At 29.6% G+C, this 17,861-nt stretch overlaps 5 protein-coding genes across 7 annotated transcripts in view; 4 read left to right on the top strand and 1 right to left on the bottom strand.

Annotated features, from left to right (window-relative positions):
• The first annotated feature begins 314 nt into the window (after positions 1-314).
• Positions 315-4,337, top strand: LOC106790976. Its single transcript, XM_014756271.1, has 3 exons — positions 315-1,264; positions 1,521-2,107; positions 2,197-4,337. Exons 1-3 carry the CDS (start codon positions 754-756, stop codon positions 3,757-3,759), a joined length of 2,661 nt encoding a protein of 886 aa, XP_014611757.1. The 5' UTR covers positions 315-753; the 3' UTR covers positions 3,760-4,337.
• A 92-nt stretch (positions 4,338-4,429) lies between these two features.
• LOC106790967 (protein MAATS1-like) lies at positions 4,430-7,305 on the top strand. Its single transcript, XM_014756258.1, has 7 exons — positions 4,430-4,987; positions 5,049-5,257; positions 5,346-5,700; positions 5,795-6,111; positions 6,314-6,535; positions 6,615-6,910; positions 7,041-7,305. Exons 1-7 carry the CDS (start codon positions 4,714-4,716, stop codon positions 7,285-7,287), a joined length of 1,920 nt encoding a protein of 639 aa, XP_014611744.1. The 5' UTR covers positions 4,430-4,713; the 3' UTR covers positions 7,288-7,305.
• Positions 6,916-10,096, bottom strand: LOC106790969 (F-box only protein 28). 3 transcript variants are annotated; one of them, XM_014756259.1, is made up of 4 exons: positions 9,993-10,096; positions 9,056-9,176; positions 8,721-8,969; positions 6,916-8,601 (listed from the first exon to the last, which is right to left on the bottom strand). In XM_014756259.1, the coding sequence occupies exons 2-4, from the start codon at positions 9,140-9,142 to the stop codon at positions 7,840-7,842; spliced, it is 1,098 nt and encodes a 365-aa protein (XP_014611745.1). In that variant the 5' UTR covers positions 9,143-9,176; positions 9,993-10,096; the 3' UTR covers positions 6,916-7,839. The 3 variants fall into 3 exon arrangements, with proteins under 3 accessions (XP_014611745.1, XP_014611746.1, XP_014611747.1); XM_014756260.1 differs by lacking the exon at positions 9,993-10,096 and adding an exon at positions 9,778-9,923; XM_014756261.1 differs by lacking the exon at positions 9,993-10,096 and adding an exon at positions 9,690-9,708.
• Positions 10,097-10,333: 237 nt separating this feature from the next.
• LOC106790966 (thioredoxin-related transmembrane protein 1) lies at positions 10,334-13,585 on the top strand. The gene is made up of 5 exons (XM_014756257.1): positions 10,334-10,547; positions 10,858-11,019; positions 11,091-11,265; positions 11,368-11,469; positions 11,557-13,585. The coding sequence occupies exons 1-5, from the start codon at positions 10,381-10,383 to the stop codon at positions 11,821-11,823; spliced, it is 873 nt and encodes a 290-aa protein (XP_014611743.1). The 5' UTR covers positions 10,334-10,380; the 3' UTR covers positions 11,824-13,585.
• An 886-nt stretch (positions 13,586-14,471) lies between these two features.
• The window catches only part of LOC106790972, a 10,808-nt gene continuing 7,418 nt past the window's right edge, over positions 14,472-17,861 (top strand). The window contains exon 1 of the mRNA XM_014756267.1: positions 14,472-16,054. Coding sequence (XP_014611753.1) covers positions 15,148-16,054 — 907 coding nt within the window. The 5' untranslated portion in view covers positions 14,472-15,147. The remainder of the gene's footprint in view (positions 16,055-17,861) is intronic.

Here is a 17,861-nt window from a genome sequence, read left to right as displayed (position 1 = left end):
TTCATTTTAAAATATATATATATATATATATAAATATAAATGCATTTCTGAAATATATTTCTGAAATATATTCTGAAATATAATTATATAAAATTCTATATTACAATATAACTATACTATATATACTATATCAAAGTATATATCATAATATACTATCATATACTATCAAAGAATATTGCATTCTTTTATAGTATTGTACCGTCATCGCATTAAATATCTTCTATCGCCCATTGATGGTCAGGTTAGTAACTAAGATGAATGTGGTTACGCGAAAAGGGGACATGTGAGCTTCTATGTTCTTCTGTCTGTATTATTTGTTATTTCTGGCTAAATTAGATGAAAGTCGGTAAAATATAGTTCTAGTAATACTTGCATTGCAAATAGTTATGCAAACTTGGTCAATCATTTTAATTAGTAACTTTCAACTAATATTTAAATATGGTTAACTACGAGGGATATTAATTTATAATAAATAATTAAAGTGTGTGTTTAGAAGATTCAAGTAGTGGAAGGTTTCCACTATATGCAAGTTAAGTCATCCCATTGATTTTTTTGTATGGGTTTAGAGAAATTGCTGTTTACAACTCTATCATCCTATGAGAATATATTTTATTTGATTTATATATATCTAAAACAATAACAGAGTTTATTATGTATCACAATTATGGTTTATAATAATATTCAGTAATTATTAAAATTAATTACATATATTAGATTGAATTGTAATGTGATATGATTCTATGACTATAAAAAATGATGGAAGTATACCCTGCATTACCAAAATTTAGGCTGCAAGAATGCCAAGATGAAGATGATTTAACTGATATCGATGATGAAGTGTTTATTAGAGATGGAAAAAATGGAGGATTAAAATTAGATGAGGATGGTGTAGTTAAAAGGCCACTTATGGCACCACGTAAAAAATATAGAAAATTTTATAAAGTTGGGGCCAATAGATTCCCTTATAAAACGCTTTTTATATCCATTTGTTATGTGTTGATAGCATTGGTACTTTTATTAGGTTTAATTATCCTTTGTATATCCACTGCTAATATATTTCCATTAACATTTACTATGCTTAAAAAATTGATATCACATGAATTAGAGCCTTCAATAAGCAAAATGCATGTAATTCCATGTACATCATTATCATCAAAGATTATATGGTCAAGACGAATATCAAAATTTTCTTCAGTAGTTCCTCTGAGAAGCTTTGATGTTAATAAAGATGGAATCGAAGATATTATTGTTGGATTTAATACAGGTTCGCACATTTTATTTATTTATATTATCATTTCTTTATTCCACATAGGATTACAATTTTTCTGTAAGCTTTAATTTTCTATGATTTTTATACTTTATTTGTTTTCAGATATCTATTTTGTAATCATAGCATGTCTTTATTATCGTTTACAATTACAAAGGTGAATAAATAATATGTTATGTTATTAATAGTAATAATAATTGATATATAATTATTTTTTTAAGACATGATATTGATACATATTATTTCTTTTTAGGTGCAAATGAAGAAAGTACTGTAAAATGTCATTATTTTATTGAAAATTCGCTACCTTGCTTGGGTCAAATATTAGCATTGGATGGAAAAACAGGAGATACACTTTGGATTTATTGGCCCATTTATGGAATCTCTTCAATTGACTGTGGACTGGATATTACAAATGATAAAATTAATGATTGCATTGCTTCAGTAGAAGGTGGAGTTCTTTATGCAATTAATGGAAAAACAGGAATCAAGATATGGATAATATCAGATAATAAATTATCTGATGAACATTCAACAATTTTTCGTATATTTGATGCAAAATTTATAACTGATACCGATAGAGATGGTATTGGTGATGTTATTGTAACAGGCTACACTGTTCAATCTGATTTATCACGCAGAAGTAAAATTCTTATTGTATCAGGAAAGAAAGGAAAGATTCTATATACCATTGATTCCCCAAAACTAGAATTATTTTCATTACCACAGACAATTGTATATCCAGATGGTGAAAATATATTTGTTTTAACAGCAAATAATCAAATGCAATCTGGTACATTGTATATAGCATCTAGTGCTAATTTCATGCACGGTAACTTAGTAAGTTGATTATAAATATACTATGAAATACATTGATATGTAATATTGTGATATTACATTATATATTACATTAATTAATGTTTATTTAGAAACTAAAGGAGTTGCATCACAGCTCTGGAAAAGCAGCATTGTTGCCTCTTGTTTTGGTAGACATAACGTTGGATGGAATTGCAGACATCGTGGCACCTATGTTTGATTCTACTATTATAGCTTATGATGGATTAACATTTAATCCAATATGGAATTACACTGTCCCTAACTCTGAAATATTAAGCAGTCCGATACCTGGTTATTATAATGATGATAACATTCCAGATTTTATGATAAAACATAAAGTTGAAAATGAAGGATTTCCTAAATATTATTATACAATTTCTATGATCATTGATGGACATACTGGACAACCTTTGCTAGAGAAACCAATAGAAGATATTTTAAACAAACAAGTATCAGGTTTATCGGTGACTGTTGATGGTTTTGGCAATGATTGGTTTTTACATTGGTTTGGTAATTGCTTACACGACAAAGACTTTAAAGGAGCATACCAATTTTCAAAAAAGGAAAATTTTCAAACACATACTGATTTATGTAAAATGAAATTGAATTCAACGACTACTAAACTATTAGCTTTGAGTCAACTCGTTGAACCACCTGGAATAATTTTATATTCAGAAGAATATGATATAAATAATTCAGTTGATATAGAAAAAGAAATTGATAAATATTTGGAATCATATCATTACGAAGATACAATAGACATTGATACTGCAAAAATTTATAAAGATTATGATAAAGGAGAAATATTTAAACATAACAGAGATGAGGATATACTTGAAGAATCAGCTAATTATAATCAAAAGCCTCCTGAAATGACATATGCAAATCATCAGTCCAACTTCGAAGGAGATAACAGATTTGATAATAATTTTCAACTGAGTAACATGGAAAATATAGATACTGACAATTCTTTATATCGTAAAAATAAAAATTTAGAAAATATCAAAGAGTATGATGAAGGAGATGAACCAAATAATGATTATTTGCCGATAGGTGACTTAAGAGAGCAGCGTAGACAAGTAAATAATAATGATAAAACAAGTAAAGATTACGTGATAAATGATAACAAATATTTATTTTCGTCAAAAGTTAGAAATAAAAGAATAAAAAAATCAAATAATATATTAAATAAATCAATAAATTATAGTAAACAAAGAGAACAATCAAGTGGAATATTATTACCTTCTTTTATAAATTCTAAGAAAGGAAATTCTGTAGATTTAATTTTTACAACTTCTGGGTCGCCATTGTTAGAAACATCTATTACATTGTCACAAGAAGATTTAAAATGTATATATAGAAATAAAGTATCAGCAAAGAATAGTATGCATCATAGAAAAAATGCAGATATCATTAAAGAATGTTTAAATGAACATGACGACAATTACAATTTATTTGAAAAATCAATAAAAGAAGAGAATATTATTATTGCTCTTGGGCAAATGACAGTATATAGAATGAAATTAGAATGTGTTTGTCCTGAAGATATGTTACCTAATCAAGTATGCAAAAGCATTGCATCGAAGCAAAGTTGGTCAGAATATTTGGGATTATATGGTAGTGGATATTTTAGACCGTTACATAGAAATACTTAAACTTAAAAAAAAATGTCTTATGTGACATATAATAATAAATTACAATTTCTGAGATATTAAGAAACTTAAGTACAAGTATCAATGTGAACAATTTAGATAATTATAAAGTATTAATCAGAATAATTATTATTTACAAGAAATATATTACCTATAGTATACACAGAGAATAAATGTTACATCTGATTCTGATTATACTGAAATATCATGCGCCATTAAAATCTAAAGATAATATATTGTAATGATATGATACATTATTATATTTTTACAGATAAAATTGCATATTTTATTAATCTTGATACTCTCTAAATGCCCTAAAATAGATCTTTATATATATAAATCTATCTGCTTGTTTGAATAGATAATTTATTCATACTACAGTAAAATAAAATACTGTATGGCATATTAGCACAAATTGTTCTTATTATTTGTTATTTATTTAATATAAAATGAAAATTTTATGAACCTAATTATTACTAAATATATGCATAAATCTAAATGATTTTTATAAGCCAAGTTCCTGAAATATAAATACTGTTGTAATGTAATAAATATAAATAAATTTCCATATTAATCCACATTAAATATAATATTTTTGATTATTATACTTCTATTTTAATATTCTTATATTTATGTTTTATTAATAGTATTAAAACTGTAATTATATTTATTTTAGTTTAAGCTTATTATATATATGAAAAAGAGAAACCCAAGGTAACACGATCATTTATTGCTTGTTTGATCAATATGTTCATTATCTTCTATAGTGCATACATCGTGATTCTTTGCTGTTTTTTTCATAATTAGTTATTGAATTGTATTTGATATATCAAGTGAAAATATTAAGATTAAATCAATACATATTAATTCTCCTGTATTTGTGGGCAGTGAATCAAATAAGACCTACTGAATAGTTTTTTCTTATGTTACTTAACATATAATATAAATTACAAAACTATGGCTACGTATTGTAAACCAATTGAACTTATAATTCAACAAAAATGTAATCCTTTTCAAGAATCCAACGCTTTTCAGTATTTTCCAAGAATACAGAATAAAAATATACGTTATGACACTGAAGTATTGGACAATGTTTTGAAAAATATGAAACAGCAATATTGCATTTCAATGATGCAATCAAAGTTATTTAAAAATGCAGAAACACAAACAGATTATAGAGAAAGTGAAACGCAAACTGTACCATGGGAGCCTCCATACAAAATATATCCAGGTATGACTAAGCATAGAAATAAATATAGTGTATTACTAAAACAATTATATTTTTTAATTAGGTCATAATCCAGAAGTACTAACTGTTACTCATTTAACTTGGGGTCATGGATTACCAGCAGGAATGCATGAAACTGATATTATTAATAGAACAAAAATGAAAAGAGCTTGGGAAATGTTTCTTCCACCAATGGATACAGAAGCTAATATTAAAATACGAAAATGTATAACAAAAGCTTTAGAAGAAGAGCAATGGGCTTTTAGAGATGCAGTAATTACATTATTTTATTTATTTTTACATTTATACGAATAACAGAATTATATAGCACATGTTTAATATCTATTATTTTTTCGAAAAGGAAATACAATGCATAATGGATTTGCGTCTTCAATTAATGAAAAAGATTTCACGTTCGAAAGAATCTAAACATAACGAGAAGATAGAAAATCGTTTTAAACGTTTGAAAAATAATTTAGGCACCCATAGAGATGAAAAAATAAAAGTTATTAGACAAAATTTAAAACGAGATTTGAGAAAGTTACATAAATTACATCATGATAAATCCCAGCTTCAGAAAAAAGATACTATCAAATCATATATTAATCGTGTCTCCGAATGCTTTAGATCACAATTAGATGTTGAAAAATATTCTCCAGAAAAATTACGAAAAATGAAAAAGCAATCATCAATAAATGATAGTAGTAATTATGAAGGTATGATCATAATTTTAAATAATTTATTCTCTTATTTTATACGCGTCGTAATTTTAATTCATGTTTTTTTATATGAGCATTATATTTTATTTAGGAATAGAAAATATTAATTTTATATCTACTAAATTATCAAGTTATAAAAAACCGAAATCAAAAATTGTATCACCGACTGAATTATGTGTACGTGAAACAAGATGGACTGATGATAAATTAAAAACATTGTATATGGATTTTAAAGCAATGCGCTTAAATATTATATCTCCAGAGACACCGATAATAATGAAAAAGAAATTTAAAATTCCTGTTTTTCCAACTACACCATACAGAGTTCAGGAACGCAAAGATACATTAATAGATCAAGCAGCATTGTGTATTCAAGAAACAATTAGGGGTAGAGCAACCCAGTGTATGGTAAAGTCATGCATTTAATATGATATTTTTTATTTAGTATTATTTTGTAATAAATATATTCTAAATTTATTTTTTATAGAAACACGCAGCAAATAGTAAAAACAAAAATAATCCAGGCTCTTATAAAAACAAATTTTAGATTTTAATCTTACTTTAACTTTAGACTTTAAATATTGAAAAAGAATAATATAATCATTTGTAGATGTTTGAAGGTAGAAATAGATGTAGAGAATTAATTAAAGAACTTCAATCCACTCATGATATTAAGGATTATAATAATGAAGTACAGCAAATAGAAAAACAAGAAATATTTGATACTCAACAGAAACAACGTGATAGTTTATTACAAGAAGAATTGTTATGTGAAATTATTGATTCCTTGGAAGGAGCAACTGTATGCGGAATGTTAGATTATTTAAGTAAAGTAAGAATGATTTTAATTTCATCCGTTTTACACCATTTGTTTATTATTATTGTGTTGCTTATATAATTTTTAATGTAAGGAATTGATAAGATTAAAAGATGAACGCAATGCACATATTTTTGGATTACTTGCTGAAAAAGAAAGATTAATGCGTGAAGCAGCCGAAGCTGGACGGCGACAACTTGAACGTAATCGTCGTAGAGAATGTGATGAAATGTTCCAACAAATAATAAAAATAGATCAAGATACTGTAGAAATTTACTTAGATGATATTATAAGGAAAGAAATTGAAGAAATATCATGTCAGAATGCTGAAGAACATATTTTACAATTTTTTGATCATGTGGACGAAATTTCAAATAATACAATGGGAAAGTATGTTACCACACAATTTTATTATTCATCAGTATAATTTAAATATTAATACTATATATAATCAAATATGAAGTATGTATATATGTATATCAGCAAATACTAATTTACTAATGTTAAATAAAACTGTTAGTATGACAGATCTTGCAGAAGAAGAAATGATAGCAGATATGATTTATAATTTTGTCTTACCAGAAGTTGGAAAATTCAATGCTCGTGAACAGATAAAAAAGAAACAGCAAAGCTATTTACAAAGTGCACATGCAATATTGTATAAGAAGTCATCAAATTCTCTATTTGTTAACAGAAAAAATTCAGAAGAATTTAACGAAGAATTACTGTTGCAGAAAGATTACTCAGATTCAGAGGAAAGTATATAATGACTAATTTCAAGTTGAGTTAAGCTAAATTTAATTTATAAATAATTTATGATGAATAATTTTTTATAAAAGATTCTATACCTAATATGAATTTTATCTCAGCATGGAACCTTATAATTTTTGTTTAAAGTTTAAATGTACATTTATTCCTTACATCTATGTTAAAGTTATCTATAGTCCATCCAATTTTTTTTCTATATAATACAATTTATATCACATTTTTACTTTTCAAAAAAAGGAATATGATTACTATTGATCTGATCTATAACAATATTAATTCTATGCCAGGAATGTAGTATAGAAGGATTAAATTTTTTTTTTTTTTTTTGTATTAATACGCGATATTTGAATATCTCTGAGATATGATTAAATTTATGAAATACTGTACTATCTACTTTCAACAAATTTGTATAATTTGTAAATATGTATATAAATTTAATTCATAAATTATATTCATTAAATAATAATTCCCCCCAAATGCACAGTATAAAGGTAACAATATTGCAAAAAAATATGCCTTCGAACAAGACCTGACTATCTACAAAAAATATTTTAATACGAAGTAGATGGATATCCCTCTAGTGCATTTCCTGCAAGAAGACCTGATATAAACTTTTTAAATTTCACATCTTTTGCATCATTCGATGGTTTTCTTTCTACAATTAATTTACGCTTTTTAGCTTCCAATTCCTTTGTTTGAAGAGAGTCTGAGTCACGTTGATTGCAGATATCAATATGTTTTCTTTTGCAAGAATCTATTGAATCAGGCTTCTGTGTTTCTTCTCTTGCCCTACTCAATTCAGCAGTTAAATCGCCCATTTTTTGTTCCCATTCTTCCAAATGCTTTTTCATTTCTGCCAACTGCATATCTTGGTCATTAATTTTCTTCGCTTGTTTTTGAAGTTTTAAATTTTGGACTCTCATTTGAATCAATTGTTTTTTCATTCTCAACTTCATTTTAGTTATTTCAAATTTTGCATACATTACAGAAAATTTATTTCTTTTGGTACGACTATAAATTTTCTTAAATGTTTGATTTAGTTTCTCTGTACTATAACTATGTGATAGTGAAGCACTATTCGAGCTTGCGGTATGATGCGAAATCATTAAGCTTCCACCAGGAAGTTCGTAAGAGCCCACATTACTAACAACGGATGTACAAATACTATGTTTTAAATCTGGTAAAATTTTTTCATCAAAATGTTCCATAGCCATACTACTAATATCACGTAATTCTTGCAATATTTCATGTGCCCTGGGTGGTGTTTTCGAGTCACGAATTAAACGGAGAACACGAAAAATTTCATCGATTACCTGTGACATTAGAGATACTTTATAGATTATAATAACAATGGTTTAATAATCTTATGGATTGTTTGATATGCTGTTATATTCATTAAACTTTCTCATATCATTTAAATAAAACAACTTACTTTTCCGGGAATAAAACAGCATAAGTTTAAGTCCACATATTTGATAAAAGTCATTGATAACATTGATATTCTTGTTTCTATTGCTGTTAATATATCGCAATGACGTGCTAAAGGATGACTTCTTCGTTCTGATTCTCTGCGTGGTAATTGACTTTTGACTGCACGCAGACATTGAGCATGATATTTTTCCATAAGATTAAAGCCACGATTTAGTAGTTTTCTACAAATTCGATCAAATCGCTTACATATCTGTAAGTTAAGAATTTTTACTTTATATCGCTTAATGATAAGAACATGAAACAATATATAAAAAACTATATTTATATGTATCTTACAATTCTGTATTTAGAAATTTCATCATAGGTGAGGTTAGATAAAATAGTTTCCAGCACAATATCAGGAAGATCAACTATGTTTAACATGTTTGAAAGTTTTCCAGAAAAAATTCACATATATCTGTAATTTTATATACAAAAATCCAATGTATTTATCAATTTACGACGCAATTATTTTCTATATCATAATAGTTTAAAGACCCCAAGGGGCAATGGAAGTAAATATAAACTATGTAACTAATAACAACGATAAAAAAAAACTACAATGAACTGAAATATATAATTTAAAAATACATATATAAAAATAAATTAAAATTAAACGTAATTCGGTTTAGCCATAATATTTAAAATCTAATGCATACTATCAATTATACGTTGATCGTTTTTATATCTGAGAAAATTAAAAAAAATCAATTTACATTAAAATAAATTTATAAAAATATAATTATATAGATCTTACATATAGATATATATAAGAAGTTAGTAGATAAAATTAAGAAAGTAAGGCATTAGTTGTTAATTATGTGATAATTAAAAAGTTGTTTATGAAAATGAATACTTTTAAAGATCATTTTGTACACTATAGAATAAATACAAAAGATGTTGAACATTTTAAAGATTTTGTTCTACATACTTCTTATATTTATACATGAATTAGTTTAAAAAACTATAGTTGCAATCAAATCAACATTTCATTAATATTATTTCGATCAATCTCATACTCCTGAAATTCACTATTTATGTATCATTGTCAACAGGGATGCACTCATCACCAGCAACTTTCAATTAAATTCATATTGTCCAAAATATAAAGACGCAATACAAACAATACAATATCGATTGTATTTTATAAAAGTATTCGTTTAAAACTATTTAATCATCTCATATATTGTCAATATCTCATATATTGGACAATTCTAAATTACTCTAAACATACTTATTATAAACAAATCCAATAAGGTAATATTGGTCGAGTTCTTAAGAATAAATGTACGCTAGATATATTAAACATTATGTACTATGTATTCTCCTTTGAATACTCATCGATATATTATTATGCACGTATGAACAATATTAAATTCTTCTATTACCCAACTTTAAAGTATGTCCAATTAAAATTAAGATTACATTATTGGTCAGTTTCTATGAATTTTTATACGTATCATTTTATTCATCTTTTGGATTGGTTATTCATTTTAAAGTTTCATTCTTATGATTCTAAATTAAAACCTAAATCATAAGGTTTGTATTGGATCTATACTTAAAGTTATTAATGGTCAGTGGCGCGCAGAAAAGTGGGTGCCGGTGAATATTAGTAAAGTAAGATGTCGTACGTTGGGATGGGACGTGTTTTTAACATCGCATGTTTTTATCTCCTATTATTAGGAGTTGTAAGTGCTAATAATCAACGACTGGCTAAAGAATCTTTGGTAGAAAAGCTCGATGAAGAAAATTGGGATCGTATGCTTCGGGGAGAATGGATGGTCGAATTGTAAGTTGAAAGAAACTATGGATGACGAAGTCGTCAAAATTGATGGCGTGTAGAAAATGCGGCGTTGCTTCAACATTACATCTTATTTTATTTATACATTTATTGTTATATTTAATCGAATGCTATTGAAAATTATTATAAAAATTATGACTCAGTTAAATTTGTGCTTTAAATTTGATAACTTATGTATATTAAATTTCTACATTATCTTGTAACTTTTGAATGTAGAAAATGGGCTCATAATGATTGCTTTTTAAAGGGGCTTTTATTTGTGGTATTGAGATTTTATTTATTTATTTTTTTTATATAGTTATGCTCCATGGTGTCCAGCCTGTAAAGCTCTGGAGCCAGTATGGGAGCATTTAGCTAGTTGGAAAGAAAAACTTCATATAAATGTTGGCAAAGTAGATGTAACTGATTCACCAGGACTTAGTGGACGCTTTATGGTTACAGCTTTGCCTACTATTTATCAGTAAGTTATTTCATTTAATTGTGTTAATGATATTTTTTTAGAAATGTCATTTAATTATTATTATATTATAGTGTAGTAGATGGCGTCTTCAGACAGTACAAAAGTCCAAGAGATAAAGAAGCTCTTATTCAATTTGTATCTGATAGAACTTGGGAAAAGATTGATCCTATACCCAGTTGGAAAAGTCCAACTTCTATTCACATGTCTGTCCTTAGTCAATTCTTTAGATTGTCACAAGTATTAAGGGTAATTAGAGCGATTACTTTGATTACTTCAATTAACGATATTTATTATTTTATATTTTTTATCTTGATATTTTTATTTATTGTTCGTATTTTTTTTTTGTAGGGCATTCATAACAATCTCATGGAAGATTTTGGATTACCGACATGGGGAAGTTATTTGATCTTTGCAGTGGCAACTATTATTCTGGGTGCACTATTGGGCCTTGTAATTTAAATTTATTATCTAATCTACAATATAAGCGCTATTTTATTTTGTCGTATATTTAATCAACATTTATATATATATTTATAGATCATTGTATGTCTCATCGACTTAATTTATCCACCTAAACCTATGCAACTTCAAGGAAAGAAAAAACAACAGGATGGAAGTAGTGCAGCTTTGCAAGAGAAAAGTTCGGGAGATGACGAGATCGTCGAAAATGTAAAAGATGATTTGATTGATGAAGAAGGTTCAGAATCTGAGGAGGTTACTGAAACGAACAGTAAAGAAAAGGATTCCAAAGCAGATACCAGCAGTCCGAATGTTCGCAAGCGTAAGCCACGTAAAGCTGATTAGAGGTATTAATTTGTTAAATGTAAATAATTCATGGTCTCAGAAAAAATTGCGCAGATGATGATATTTACGCATTTGTTGTTGCAATCCACAATTACAAATCGACTCAATGTAATGTTGCTATTTTGCACTTGACATTACACTCGTTAAAGGAAAAAAAAAAAAAAAAATTTAATAAGTATTACAAACAAGTATGGCAAATTTCAAAGAAGTAAATTGACGATTATTATAGATGTCATTTGTATAAAAGAAAATAATCGTAAAGCATTTTCTTAATTAAAAGCTTTCTACTTGTATTAAATTCCTAATAATTTTTCTAATTTATTTTAATATGTTATTTGATATGAACAAATATTAATATGAAAAAATATATTTTCGTTTGATATTTTAATACTCGGTGCAATAATTATTATATGAATATTCTAATATTCAATACTATATTATTAATTTTATGAGAATATTACACTTGTTTCGAGAATCTTTAAAAATAATTACAAAGAACTGACTTACCAGCTATATCATATGATTATTAGTTTTATATCTTTTTTCGTTTTGTCATTTTCTTTTATTAGATTATGTTATCTACTAACGTTATTCTAATTTTATTTAAAGTTAAATGTTTGGTAAATTACATCAGTATTTTTTTCATCAATGAACTTTATTTTTACGCAAATAAAAAAACTTTCAATGTTTGAGGGATCTTAATAGTATCTAGCGCGATGCATAATGACTTAAATTTGTTGTTGTTTTTTAATTGTAATCAGTCTTACAAGTTTTACCATTTAAAAAGTTTTCATTTTACTCTTACGATTCATGATAACGCGCAAGTATATTATTCGATAACAAATCGAAATATATAATTTTAAATAATTAATAATAATTTGCTCAAAAATCGTATATCTATGTGAAACAACAACAAATTCATAGTTTTTACGCATTTATATATAAACATTAAGTTAAAGACTCGTATAGAAACTAAGATAGCAGGATTACCGCAATATATTAAGAACCAATCGTAACAATTATATAAGTCTTTTACTTTTAAATATTTATGTAAAAAAATATTTAATATAATAACAAGAGTGTAGCAAATCATAAACAAAGAACTATATTACTCAGGACATGGTTGAAATATACGTTTATAAATAATCGACACGTTTGTAACATTTACGAAATTCTCATCTTCTTCTTTTCTTTTCAATTATTATTATTAACGGTCTCTATGAGAATATTGGTCTTTATAATATGGCAATCTATCTAACAAAGAAATATTTGTTATTTAACATATAACCATTAATATTTATCTCGTTCATGCGTATATTCTGTGAAATAAGAAGATGCGAATGCGATTTAGTAGTAACATTAAAAAGATGTAGTAATCATCTCGTATCGCTTTCTAGTTATCTGTAAATATCTACGATTACACGTAAATGTATACATGAGCGTATAATTTGCGATAATTCTGTCGTGTATTACCGTTTCTTCAACTACGACGACGACAACAACAACAACGCATTGACATTTTTTTCTACGTTTGTTAAACATTTAAATTAGTGCGCTCGACAAAAAAAAAAAGAAATCAGTTTTCTATCGACATTCCATGCGACAAAAACCATGACGGTACATATACACATATAATGCTTTTAACCAAAATGCTCGTGTCTTCGTCATCGAGATAATAAGATAAAAATACGTTACAATGGGGAATAAGGACTAACTATGTAACGTTGACTTCCTAATAAACGCATTTAAGAGAGTAACAAAAGCCAAATGCAATGTTACGTTCGAATTCCATACCAAAATTCTTTTTCTAAAGTGCAGCATTTGAATTGACGAATTATAGAAGAAAAAAGAAAAGAAAATGACAATACTTGCAGTCGGTAATGTAGAGTGTCTACCTTGCCGACTGCATTGAATGTAGATAAGGGTAGAAACAAGTTGGCCGAGTATAGCCGAGTATGTCCGAATGCTATCGTCGTGTTATATCTCGATATCTCGCGAGGAACGATTCATTGACCGGCGAGCGCGCACGACGAGCTCTCGTTCTGTGTTCTTTCTCGACGAGGAGAGCTCGTTAGTGCGGACACGAACGGAACGTATCTACCACGACGACGACGAAGACGACGACGAGGAGGAGGAGGTGGAGGAGGAGGAGGAGGAAAGGAGACGACGAGTGGTAAACGTACTACGGCGTACGGGCGCTACCATTTGCGCGACGAGACGCTTTTATTGAAAAAGTTTTTCCGGTCGTATATTTTCAATTTAATATTTTCCTACTGACGGGTTTAAAAAAAAATAAAAATTAAAAAAATAATAATAAAAGAAAAGAAAAAGAAAGGAAGAAGGATGATGGAAGAGGGTGAGACAAATCGAAGCGGCGGCAAGGTTTCCTTCGCGGTGCGAGATCGATAAACGCGAGGACGTTACCGGAAGCCGAATACCTCCGGCGCTACTTTTGTAACGAGGGGAATAACATTTTTTTCTTTTTCTTTCTTTTTTCTTTTTTCTTTTTTTTTTTTTTTTTTTTTTTTTTTTCTTCTTCGGCGCACGCGGAACAACACCTGTCGTTCTATTATTCTAATGTTCCTCTGACAATGAGATAAAGTAAAAAGAAAAGAAAATAGAGAANTGTAATACTTATTAAATTTTTTTTTTTTTTTTTTTTTTTTTTTTTTTTTTTTTTTTTTTTTTTTTAATTCTTCTTCGGCGCACGCGGAACAACACCTGTCGTTCTATTATTCTAATGTTCCTCTGACAATGAGATAAAGTAAAAAGAAAAGAAAATAGAGAAGAGAAGAAAAGAGAAAAGAGAGGGAGAAAAATAAAAGAGAAGAGAAGTCGGAGGGTTGAAGAAGAGGGATGATGGAGGTCGACGAGTAGGCGTCCGTCCGATCGAGCGGAAACCTCCCTCCCTACGCGTAGGGTGCGAGGGGATGCGGAGGAGGAAGGCCGCCGTCGGCTTTTTCCGGCGGCAAGTACGCGCCGCCGCGATGATGCCACGCGAGGAGGTGGAGGAGGAAAAGCGAAGGGAAGGGAAGGGAAGGAGACCTTTCGTCACGGTTGCTGTCTCCTACGAGGACGTCCGAGGATGTCGTTTTGTATTCCTCTTATAATACACTTGGTACGATCGACGATGAAACTTTTCTTCGAGAAAAAAGTCGTCCGTATTAGCTAAAAACAAGAAATTTGGAGCTGAGTCGAGTCGAGTCGACGATAATTATTTTTTTTATTTTTTCTTGCCCCCCCCCCCTACGAATAATAATAAAATCCATTGAATATCGGAATAAGAAGGTGTTGTGCGGGCGCGCGCGGGGGCGACCGACGACCATGAAGGAACACGGGAATAGTAAGCATTCGGCGGAAGCGCCTACGAAGACCCTCAAGTCTTTATTAAAGAAGCCCGGCCAGACTAAGGGTAAAACTCGTAAGAATCGCGTTGTAATTAACGAAAAATTAAATGAATTCTTTGCCGCGGATTATATTATACTTATTAAAGAGGAGTGTTGCGCCGAATACGAGGAGGATTGCGACTGTTGTTGTCAGGAACACGAGTTCATACGTTTGGGCAATTGCAAGGAGTGCCGGGCTGAATTGAATTTACATTTTGGCGTTACGGAGGATGGTCGTTATGGTGGCGCCGATGGGGAGGCAGACGAAGAGGAAGACGAAGACGAGGATGAAGATGAGGATGCGGTTGACGAAGAAGAAGAAGAAGACGACGATAATGACGTGGAGGAAGAGGAGGATGTCGTCGTCGTTGATTCCGTGGCAGCTGTTAATGCTGCCGCTACTGCTGCCGTTAACGTAAACGTCAATATCAATGCAAACAATGTAGAAATTTATCAACAACAGCAACATCCTCCGCGAACTGCTACTCCTGTGGTAGATGTTCGTAATAAAAAGGATGATGCAGATGCATTGATAGCGTGCGAACTCGAATCCAATGTTGTAGACCACAAAGTCGAACTCGAACCCGAACTCGAAACGAAAGACTCGACTGATCGGCAGGAAGTGCTGCCGGCGATTGTTCCCGACAATCGCACTGATTCCTCAGTTGTTCAAGGTGAAGGAGCCGAGCGTCAGCAGGAGACACTCAGTCCTCCGGAAGGTTACAAGGACGTTTGCGTTGATGGTGCAACGATTTTGGATGACGGTGATCGCCAAGCAAGACTTTTGCCACCGCCACCGCCTACCTGCAGCGATTGCGATTATTATCACCGTAGGAAAACAACTGGTGAGCGAACGAACGACACCCTCCCCCCTTCTCCCTTCCCCTCTCTCCCTTAATCTCTTTATTTTTTTCCTCTTTATTATAGTCTTTCAATGCCACGGTTACGAGACTTCTTTTCTTCCATAGTCCAAATAATATCGCGTTTCCACCTACGTGTACCTTTTTCCCGCGTTATCGAATATTCTTTTTCGTCCTACGCTCTCGTAAAATTATGACGAAACGAGAAAAAGATAGAAAAAAAAATCTCTCCCTCTTTCATTTCGCGCCTTTCTCTCCGTCCTCTTCAACCCTCTCCGCCACCACATACACAAAATAATCATCGATATATCGACTTTTTATCGCACATTTCTCGGGGAGAATTATTTCTTTTTTTTTTTTCCAATTATTCTTTTCATCCTTTTTTCACTCCCTTTCCTCCCACCCACTTTTTTTTTTTTCATGAAACCGTTTCTTTAATTCTTTCGCGTACGATCAATGCGCGATGTAAGAAGAATGCTGGCGGGAGAGAAAGAGAGAGAGAGAGAGAGAGATGGCAACGAGATTTTTTTGTTCGTCGATCTAATTAAAGTATCTCTTTATTTTCGTATCGTGCACATAGAAATTATTACGAGACAAAAATCGTTCATATTTCCTAATATTCTATATATATATTCCTTTAGCTTTACCTTTATCACCTGTGTACACTTTTTTTTTTGTTTTGTTTGATTAACGTTTAAAGAAACCTTAAGAAAAATTCTTACTCCCCGATTGAACACACAAGCTTTTATTTATTCAAATTGGATTTATCTATCATCATCCATTGGATTACCTCGTAAAAATTTGTTAACAATTTTTAATCGAACATTTTACAGATCAAATTTTAAATACCCATTTTTTTTGTTCTCTCTCTTTCTCTCTTGACGAATTCTTAATCTATTGTAAAATATATATAATCACAGGTATATCGTATATAGATATGATATATATAGGGTATGTAGATATTTGATAAGAGAATATTAACATTGTTCATTTTATCGAAAACCGTTAGGAATTTACTGAACAACTCGGGTATAGTATCTTGATGAAAAATCGATCAAACTCGTAGAACTTTAAATGAGATATAAAAGCTTCGTGGTTGCTCGGACGATTAGTTTCTCGTGTAGGAGAAAAGCAAAACAGCATGACGTGCCACTTGCGCTCGAGCTAACGTATATCATCGAAATCCTATTGAGAGAATTCGATTGTTAGCAGTGCATAGGTTTCCGTTATCGGTGAAAGAGTTTACGGAAATGCCGATACGCAAAAATGCGCACTAGGTGACACGATACTAATGTAACAAAATTGAGAGAGAAAGAGAAAGAGAGAAGCTCCCTTTTTATTATTATTATTATTATTTTTCTTTATACGCGAAAATGTGTATAAATAAAACTGCATATGAACAATTTATATAAAAAAATGATATTCATAATATACGCGATAATTTATTTATAATTGATTATCATTGAGATATACAATGTTTGTTCGTATTTTTCATATAATATTCAAACAATTTGTAGATTGAACATAATTTTTCGATCAAACTTTTTTTTTCCCCCTTGTTAATCCAACTTTTTTTTTCTTTTTTCTTTTTTTCTCTCTCTCTCTCTAGTATCATAAAAATCTAATATTTACGAACTATTAAAATGAAACAACCTATATACGTGTAACGTTCATAGGACACAAGGGAACGATGTAAAAGTACTTGAAAATGATACGAATATGTTTTCTCGTAAATTAACCAACACACTAAACGATGTTTTACATATTATATATAAAAGTATATATATATATA

Source organism: Polistes canadensis, unplaced genomic scaffold, assembly GCF_001313835.1.
Source record: "Polistes canadensis isolate GaletaPanama2010 unplaced genomic scaffold, ASM131383v1 scaffold_274, whole genome shotgun sequence".
NCBI classification, from domain to species: Eukaryota; Metazoa; Arthropoda; class Insecta; order Hymenoptera; family Vespidae; genus Polistes; species Polistes canadensis.
The sequence above is the reverse complement of the archived record's forward strand: the minus strand, read 5'-3'. Positions and strand labels throughout refer to the sequence as shown.